Consider the following 10,741-nt stretch of genomic DNA (forward strand, 5'->3'; position numbering starts at 1 on the left):
TGTGTATATATATATATATATATATATATATATATATATATATTTGGGGCATCTTTTATTGGTAGTCTATTGAATCATGCTGATTTGGAACCAAGCACTACTAATACTACTACTACTACTAATAATAATAATAACAACAACAACCACAGCAACACATATGCACATAAATGCACATGCTCTTACTCATACTAATATGCAGACACTTACACACACACACACACACATACACACACATCCATACGAACACATCATCACCATCATTGAATCTTTCTGTTCCAGTATGTATTGATTTACATACGTTATGCTTATACGACCAGCTCGAGTATTGTCATGCTTTGACATCCATAGCAGTTGGTCACTTGCCAGCTCTTGTTTAGTTTGCCAAAAATGTCCCATAAAGTGTAAGCGCCTTTTCCCTTTTATTGGTGGAAACAGGCAGGAGATCTCCATACAGCTGTTTCTTTGTGGGATAAGTTCTCCAAGATATGTTTAAGACTGCTCTTAACGTTTGGGTGTAAATATTGATAATAATGATAATGAAGGAAGATTAAGGTAAATTGAAAGATCTCAAAGGAAATCAAACAGATCTTGTCATCAAGGTCTGTCAGGAAATTAAAGTCTCTTGTTAAGAGTATCAGTTCCAGCAGATGAGTAAAGTATCTGCACAAAAGAAATGGAGAAATTATCCAAGTATAAATAAGTATTTTGGGAAATAGAGGCAACTAGAATGGAGGAATTGAAAATGGCAATAATTGGTTTGGTGGGAATGATTTTTCAATAAATTTAGACAAAAAAAACCCCAAAAACCCATGACTTATACTCAAATACAGAAAATAGTATGGCTAGGCTCTGCACACTTTTATTATATATAATATTAGCATACTATAATAATAATAATAATAATAGTAATAATAAGGGTTTCAAATTTTGCCACAAGGGCAGCAATTTTGGAGGAAGGGATGAGTCTATTACATCAACTTCGGTGTTCAACTGGTACTTATTTTATCGACCCCAGATGAAAGGCAAAGTCGACCTCGGCGGAATTTGAACTCAGAATGTAGCGGCAGATGAAATGCTGCTAAGCATTTCACCTGATGTGTTAATGAGTCTGTCAGCTTGCCACCTTAATAATAATCATCATCATCATCATCGTCGTTTAACGTCCGCTTTCCATGCTAGCATGGGTTGGACGATTTGACTGAGGACTGGTGAACCAGATGGCTACATCAGGCTCCAATCTGATTTGGCAGAGTTTCTACAGCTGGATGCCCTTCCTAACGCCAACCACTCCGAGAGTGTAGTAGGTGCTTTTCATCCTAGAGCTGGACAATATCTTGCACCACTGCATATTTGAAGTGCCTCAAACTTCTCTTGAAGTCTAAACTCAATGCATGGTGCCCTCCGTCCTCAGGCAAATTTATACAGGCTGTACATGAAGAGGACTAAAGGTGGACTTGACCTGACAAGTGTACAGGAGTGCATCAACATTGAAAGAAGAAACATGAGAGAATATTTGGTAAATAGTGAGCAAGACTTGTTACAATATTCTGCTGCTGCAGAATCATTTACTTAGAGTGGAGTCGAAAGTGCTAATGAATTCTGATCACAAATAGCCAATGAGAGAGAAGAAACATTATTCTGCATGAAATTACATGGTCATTTCACCATGAAACTAACAACTTAAAATACCAGGAAGCATCATGGATGTGGCTCAGCAAAGATGATCTCAAAAAGAAGACTGAAAGCCTAATCCTCACTGCCCAGGAATACTAGCTTAGTGGAAAGACTATACACCACACGAGTGCAACAAATCTCATCAGAATGTGTGGGAAGAAGGCCTAAAGCATGATTCACATCATTGGCACTTGTAAAAGTCTTGTACAGAAAGAGTATAAGTGCTGATACAGCAAGGTAGCCTTAAACTTTCACTGATTACTGTACTGGAAGTATGGACTCAAGATAATAGGTGCTTGATACCAACATACACTGGAAAAATTAATGGGTGAAAATGTAAAGGCAAAGATCCTCTGGGACTTTGACTTTTAGACAGACAAGGTGTTAGAGCACAAAGGGCTGGATATAGTAGCCTTTGAGAGGGACAAGCAAGAGTGCCTAATAACTAATGTGGTAGTGCCAGATCAACATATTGTCATGAATGAAAAAGAAAGGCCAATAAATATGGAAGCCTGCAAATTGAGATCACCAAGATGTGGCAGTTATGAGAGTCACACATAAAGGTTGTTCGTGTTGTCATCTGAACATTGGGTTCAATACCGCCCAACATGAAGAAACATCTGGACACTTTAGAAATACCTAACAATCTTGGTGTGTTGCAAAAATAAGCTTAACTTGGAACTGCATGCATACTGCGTAAAGTATTGCCTGTTTAAGGTCCTTGTTACTTGACAGACAGCACAAATCCTCACTACACACAATGTCCTCAATCTACAACATCACAGATTGGATACTGTGTGACATCTTTAATAATAATATGCAGGCACTAGCTCTGATGGCTTTTGATTTTAACTGATTGGAAGTGTTATCATGCACATTGTTTTGTCTTGGTATAAAAGATGGGCTACAGCAAATATTCTTCTCAATACCAAAGATTTGCTTGTCAATTGTTTGACCTTAACCACTTGAGCATGTCCCTTAGTGATGATATGTGCATCTCTGATCATGAGCAGAAGTAGTGGGGGAGCATCATGACTATGTGTCAAAAGGAATTCTTTGGAGTTTGAATAATTCACCTCTGGAAATATGGATGTTTCATTCAACATCCTTAAACAACCCTTATTCAATTGGGATGGGCTACTCGATCTAAAGAAAATTCTAACTGGGCCCCACCTGCGAGATTATGTGCTGTATATCTTAATATGAGATCACCCTATCACACACATATGGTTGTGATGCATGTGCCTGGTGTACCCTCATCAGACGGTAGTCATGATGGGTACACTGGGCTTTGTATACTTTACCTCAGTGTCACTTTGATGGCATGCACTGCTCTTTCACTCAATAATAATAACAACAATAATAATAATAATCCTAGGCCTGAAATTTTGCAGGAGGAGATTAGTAGATTACATTGACTCCATTGCTCAACTGGTACTTATCTCATTGATCTTGAAAGGATGAAAGGATAAGTTGACTTTGTTGGAGTCTGAACTCAGAATGTAGAGACTGATGAAATGCTACTGAGCATTTTGTTTGGTGTGCTAATGATTGTGCCAGCATAATAATAATAATAATAATAATAATAATAATAATAATCATAACAAACTACATGCTTTTTTTCTGGTTTTTGTAATTTAGGTCAGCTACATGGAAATTTACTGTGAGCGTGTACGGGATCTTTTGAACCCCAGTAACAAAAACAACCTTCGCGTGAGAGAACATCCATTATTAGGTCCATATGTCGAGGACCTTTCTAAACTGGCCGTACAATCTTTTGAAGACATTGGAAAACTCATCGATGAAGGCAACAAAGCCAGGTAAGTTAGGAAAGTCTTCCTATTTCTTTTTGGGCCAAATGAGTGGATTATATTCTTTGTTTGTACAAAAATTATTTATGCAAATGGCTGACCTGAAAACTGGTTTAAGAAGTGACTCAGTATCAAATGTATGGTTATGTGACATTTTGGTACAGCTGTTTGGTGTCACTGATTCAATGGTGGTTTATTTGGCATCAGATGTTTTAATGTTTCACTTGTTTTAATATTTCTCTCATTTTTCGCTTTGTTTATGTATTTGAGGATATTTATCTATGTGCCGGTGGTATGTAAAAAGCACCGTTTGAATGTTGAGCCTCACAGAGGCAGTAACAGGTGACCGAGACCTTTAGTGATATACCATACTTGAGAAGACTTGTCAAGCCAAGTGAGACCATAGTCGTGGTCAATGCCGGTGTCACATAACTGGCACCCATGCCAGTGGCATATAAAAAGCACCCACTGCACTCTTAGAGTGGTTGGCGTTAGGAAAGGTATCCAGCTTTAGGAAGGGCATCCAAATTAGACTGGAACCTGGTGCAGCTCCCTGGCTTACTAGTTCTGTCAGACCATCCAACCCATGCCAGCATAGAAAATGGACATTAAATGATGATGATGTTCGATTAATAAATTGTTATCTCTATCTTTCACTGTGTGTGTCTGTTTCTGTGTGCTTGTATGTGTGTTTACCTATAATGCCAAAATGTACTGTCGCCAAAAGAGGTTCAATATCCAGTCAGTCCTGCCAAATTCTCAGTGTTCAAACAGCCACATCCAGTTGTCTCTTTCTTTAAATATATTGACTGGTGTTTACTGGCAAGGCAAATGGCTGTGCAAGGTGAGCAGATAGTATAAATTAGGAGGAAACAAAATGTGATATGGCAGGGAAGAGAAGCACTTGTGGTTCTTGTAGATTGTAGATAAATAAAAAATGTGGGAAGAAAGGTAATCAATGTATGATCTGAGAAAATTGGTTTTCACAGTTGAGATGTGAAGAAATTTATTGTAAACCTATTCAACCCATAGCAACAAGGAGAGAGACATTAAAATAAAGATAATGAATTGTTAATCTGAGGTAAAAAGAAAATAATAAATAAAAAAATGAGATTATAATTAAGTTAATGTTTTGGATAATTAGCTTTGGATATTGTAATAAAAATGCTATTTAGAGATGAAATGGAGGAGGAACTTGAGTGTGGACATGTGATAGTGAATGGATGGTACCAAGCAACATTGGGTTGGTTTAGTGGTTTAACGAGAAGGTGTGGCATCAGCTTGTATGGTAAATAGATTATAAAATGTCACTGTTTAGAATATGTTTGAATTAAGAACTAGAATCCCTTCTCTAATGTGGCATTTTTTTGGTTTTTGATTTATGACATTCTGTTATTTTCCATTGGCCCCATGGTGGAACTATTGAGAGGTCATATAATTTTTTTTATGAATCCTTTCCCTTGACAACGTGAAGGCAAATGATCTGGTGGTTAGGCTGTTGGACATATAATCAAGTTGTGAGTTCAATTCCTGGACCAGGTGGTGCATTGTGTCCTTTGGCAAGATGCTTCGTTTCATGTGGCTCCAGTCTATTCATTTGAAAACGAGTTCCATCTGGGACAGTATGGTGTCTTGCTACCTATTAGCCTAAAATTTTCCAAATATAAGATGTCAGTGGCACTTGATGGCTATGGCACACAAGATGATGATGATGATGTTGCTGAGTTCCTTGACTACATGTTGCTCAATGTGGAGCTCAGTTTTGAATGACATTTCATTTACAGAATGGCAAGACCACATTCCTATCATCATCATCATCATCATCATCATCATCATCATCATCATTCATTCTTTAATGTCTCCCTTTGCATGCTGGCATGGGTAGGACAGTTCAGTAGAATCCAACAAGGCTGAAGACTGCATTAAGCTTCAGTGTTTGCATTGGCATAGTTTCTACAGCTAGGTACCCTTCTTAATGGTAACCACTTTACAAAGTGTACTGGGTACTTTTCCTCCAGGCAACAGTAGTAGTGAGAACAAGTTACTTGCAAGACAAAAAAAAGCCTCTGCCAATTAAGTAGGTGTATAGTAGGAAGGAGGGAAGTGGTTTTATGCCCAGTGTTGAAAGACTAAAGTATGTTGGAAGGACCTGAACTGGTGTCTTACTGTAGAGGAGATACATGGCTACCTCAACTGACACTCCATCAGCTACAACATCAAGGGTTCAAGTTAATCCAATCAAGAGAACAGCCTTCTCATGAAATTAATGTGCATGTGGCTGAGCATTCCACAGACATGTGTACCATTAATGTAGTTCTCAGGGAGATTTAACATGACACTATTCACTTTTGCCAGTTGAGTGGACTGGAGCAATATGAAATAAAGTATCTTACTCAAGGACACATTGCACTGCTGGGAATTGAACTTAGAACCTTATGACCAAAGCAAAGCCAAATACCCTAACCACTAAGCTACACACCTTCACATGGTTACCCCACATTATATAAGAGTGAGCAGGAGTAGTTGGAAAGAGAGACAATGTTGATGATGAGGTCAGGAGAGATGTATTTATCTGAGAACTTAACATAAAGATATTCATTGATTTGTTCAATCCAACCATGCCATACTATACAGAAGTTTTGGTCAAACAACATTATCCTGCCTCTTTAGATTCTTATTATGTGAATAAAATAAATATTTCATGCATATTTTTTTTCCAATTTCATTTGAATTATTTCTAAGAAATTGTATTGAATTTCTTTTCTATTTTCCTTTGTGTTTCCTAATCTTCAGGACCGTTGCCGCAACAAACATGAACGAAACCAGCAGCCGTTCACATGCTGTCTTTACCATTATATTCACCCAGAAAAAACTTGACCAAGCTACTAAGATGGTTGGAGAAAAGGTTTGTGTTAGCTATGTTTGTATTTAAAAAGATTTTATTATTTAGCTCCTGGGCAGCTCTGATCAAGCAAGAATGTGTGATCAAAAGTGTTTAGTTATGACTATTTTTTTTCAAATCTTAAGCCAAATTGTCTAACATGTTCTTAATTCATTTAAAATGATAGGATCTGATTTAAGGGGTGCTAAGTGGTTATGTAGAAGTTTTCTCATTGACAAATATTGTTACCATATTCCTATTGATGTATACTGTCTTTGATTCAATTCATTTTGAAAATAATGAATTTAATTAAATTAACCTTTGTTATTATTAAGGTGGCATCTGGAATGTAAATTAGCATAAAATTTTGATGGATATTTTTCATTTAAATCACTTAACACTTTTGTTGCCATATTTCTGATGTGGTACGCTGCCTTTGCTTCAATTAATTTTGAAAATAATGAAGAATTTAATAACATTACTGTCATTATTAAAATGGTGTCTGGGACATAACATAAAAATTTTGATGGAGGATTTAATTTAAAACAAGATCTATGGTACAAAGAAGTTTGTACCATAGATCCAGGAGGTACTTTAAAAAAAAATCTTCTATTCTGATACAGTGGTAGCCATGAAATTAAAATGCTAGATTGCAGACCTGAAAGTCATTTATTTGAACAATATTACAACTAAGAGAGCAATCATTTAAATATCATTTTCCATGCACGAGTTAAAAGGTCGAAGTTGAAGTAAGAGCAGAAACAACATGTGGGGTTATTTCCAATGATAAAGAAAATCTTGGTTCAGTCTGGAGGATGGCCCTGTACATATGACCTTCGCTAGCCCTCCAGCATAGAAGAGCTCAAATAGTTAACAATCTTCCTCTTCAGAAAGTAAGAATTAATGGATTAGGATGCAGGGAGAGAATTCAAGAGGAATGGATGATGTTTTGGCAAGGAAGGGTTGGATTAGGGTATAGTGCAGAACTTGGTGGGTGGGGGGTAGTTATAATATGGTTGATGGAGAGATAAAGGAATTGGGAGCGCCTCAGGAGATGTGTGATACAGCCATCCAGTTCCAAGGAGCATAGTGATTGCAGTAGCAATAGAAAATGCAAAGACAGAGAGTAAGAAAGAGAGGGGAGGTAGCATGTCTGTGGACCTGATGTTGGAATGTGTTAAATGTTAGAAGACTAAAGGTTTTATAGGTCAATGACATTTTCTTGAAGATCTTTTGTTTCTCATTTTTGTTGAAAAAGAACATCACTACCTCAAAGCAAAAAAAAAAAAAAAAAATGTTACTGCAACTGTAACTATTTTCACAGTTGGATAGTTAAAGGTAACAATAATATTAACTCAAATAATATTGCCCTGCCTGTTTCACTTATCAAGAGATTTTACATATTTACTTAAATGCTACCAAGAAGTCAGAAAAGGTAAAACCAAACTTGATGTATGAGAGGTTGAGAAATGGATTAAAAACTGATAAGAAATAGAAAAAATACATTGTTTATCAAAAAAAAAAAAAATATTGTCATAGGTATAATCTTACCTGTAACATTTTTATATATTCAAATATGTTCAAATAATTTTCAAAATGAGAAAGAATTTAAGATTTTTAAAAACATGCAACACATCATCATCATCATCGTCATCGTCATCAAGGCAGCGAGCTGACAGAATCGTTAGCATGCTGGGCAAAATGCTTTATGGAATTTCATCCGTCTTTATGTTCAGAGTTAACATTCTGCTGAGGCTGACTTTGTCTTTTCATCCTTTCGGGGTTGATAAAATAAATACCAGTTGAGCACTGGGGTCGATGTAATTAACTTAGACCCTCCCCTGAAATTGCTGGCCTTGTGCCAAAATTTGAAGCCATTATTATTATTATTAAAAAATTTTTGTTTGGGTCATTCATTCATTCATTCATCCATACACTCTCATGTGCTATTTCTGGAAAAACTGTAACGGTAGAGCTCTTAGGCACATCCTCCTCCATAGTATAATATGAACTTAGAATACAGTATAATATGAACTTAGAATACAAAAGATCCAGAATAAATGCCATAAGGCATCTTCTCTGATGTTCTAACATTTCCACAAATCCATGACTCGAGACTGGTATTTAATTTATTGACCGCAGAAAGATGAAACGGTAAAATTTGACCTCGGCCTGATTTGAAATCAGAGTTCAAGGTCTTAGAATATGAATACCACAAGACATTTTGTCTACTACTCTAACAATTTAGCCAATTCCATGCCATTATTTAGACCATAAGAGAACTGCTAAGGTTGTTAACCTTGCAAATGATAATAGATTCTGACAGATTTGTTGAAGACTTGACTGGTTGGGTAGGTGTGTACAATGTAATAAGAGTGGAGTGGATAGTATCAGAAGAAACATTGTGGTGATACGAGGAATAATAGATTTGATTGTGGTAGTGATGGTAATATACACACATATACACACTCACAAAAACCTACTCACACACTGACATATTCATCCACTTGCATATGCATACACCGACATAGCAAATATTCTGACTCATTTGTATAGACACTTTGAACTCATTGGTGCAGACACTCTGACTCATTCACACAATACTATGACTCATTTACACACACACACACACTCATTCATGTGTTCATACGCAGTCTGACACATTAAGACATACACTCATTTGAACATCCTCTCAAGTCGTTCACACATACCCACACTCACATGCTCTGACTCAGATGTTCCTGCACTCTGACACTTCAGCTGCTTCTGCACTCTGACTCGGGCGCTCCTGCAATCTGATTCAGGCACTCCTGCACCATGACTTAGATGTGCCTGCACTCTGACTCAGATACTCAGACACTCTTGCACCCTGAGTTAGATTCTCAGACACTCCTGTACTCTGGTTCATGGCCTTACACACTCTCCCTCATGCATTTGTATGCACACACACACACACACACACACACACGCATTGGCTCATGCACTCTGCCTCTGACACTCATTCACTTTGACTCATACCTTCATGCACTCGTACCCTCATGCACTCTGACTCATACCCTCATGCACTCTGACTCGAACCTTCATGCACTCTGACTCGTACCTTCATGCACTCTGACTCGTACCCTCATGCACTCTGACTCATACCCTCATGCACTCTGACTCATACCCTTATGCACTCTGACTCATACCCTTATGCACTCTGACTCGTACCCTCATGCACTCTGACTCGTACCCTCATGCACTCTGACTCATACCCTCATACACTCTGACTTGTACCCTCATGCACTCTGACTCATATCCTGATGCACTCTGACTCATATCCTGATGCACTCTGACTCATACCTTCATGCACTCTGACTCATACCTTCATGCACTCTGACTCGTATCCTCATGCACTCTGACTCATACCATTACACATTCTGACATAGACACTCACACACTCTGACTCATTCACTCACATTCACGGATTCACACACTCATACTTACTGACTCACTGACTCATGCATTCGCATTCATTGACTCCTGCTTTCGTACTCACAGGCTCACACATTTGTGCTGACCAACTCATGCATTTACTCTCACTGACACACATTCACATTCATCAACTCATGCACTTTTATGCTCACTGACTCACACTTTTACGCTCACTGGCTCTTTCATTCACACCCCAATGGGTATGCTCTTGCATTCATTCTTCAACTCCCTCTCTCACACACCTAGACTGTTATAAACAAGTCAATCAGAGGAGTAGCTACCTTCGGATAACACTGGCACATCACTTAGCCTGACTCTTCTAATCTTAAAACTACTACACAGTGACACATACACAAACACACTCATCATTGCATATATATCTATGTATACATATCTGTGTGTGTGTGTGTGTGTGTGTGTCTTCTCTTCTCTTTTTCTTGTTTCAGTCATTAGACTGTGTCCATGCCAGGGCACCACTTTGAACATTTTGTTTTAGCTGAATAAATCAACCCCAGCCCTTTTTTTTAAGCCTGGTACTTATTCTATCAGTCTCTTTTGCCAAACCACTGAGTTACAGGGACATAAACACACCAACACCAGTTGTCAAGTGGTGGATGGGGGACAAACATGAACACAAAGATCCACGCACACATACACACACATCTATACGATGGGATTCTTTTAGTTTCTGTTTACCAAATCCACTCACATGGCTTTGGTTGGCCAAAGATTTCAGTAGAAGATACTTGGCCAAGTTGCCATGCAGTAGGACTGAGCCTGGAACCATGTAGTTGGGAAGCAAAATTCTTACTATACACCCATACCTGTGCCTCTGTGTGTGTGTGTGTGAATATATATATCTGTGCATTTACATGTGTGGTTTATTTATATATACATGTAT

General features: G+C 37.8%; 1 protein-coding gene across 10 annotated transcripts in view; it reads left to right on the forward strand.

The window, feature by feature from the left end:
- Window positions 1-10,741, forward strand: part of LOC106880568 (kinesin-like protein unc-104) — a 305,280-nt gene that overhangs the window by 149,608 nt on the left and 144,931 nt on the right. For all 10 annotated transcript variants that reach the window (XM_052976565.1, XM_052976570.1, XM_052976569.1 and 7 more), the window contains 2 exons: window positions 3,316-3,494; window positions 6,279-6,390. In XM_052976565.1, the coding sequence (XP_052832525.1) occupies window positions 3,316-3,494; window positions 6,279-6,390 (291 nt within the window). The remainder of the gene's footprint in view (window positions 1-3,315; window positions 3,495-6,278; window positions 6,391-10,741) is intronic.

This window comes from Octopus bimaculoides, chromosome 25, assembly GCF_001194135.2.
Source record: "Octopus bimaculoides isolate UCB-OBI-ISO-001 chromosome 25, ASM119413v2, whole genome shotgun sequence".
In the NCBI taxonomy this organism is placed as follows: domain Eukaryota; kingdom Metazoa; phylum Mollusca; class Cephalopoda; order Octopoda; family Octopodidae; genus Octopus; species Octopus bimaculoides.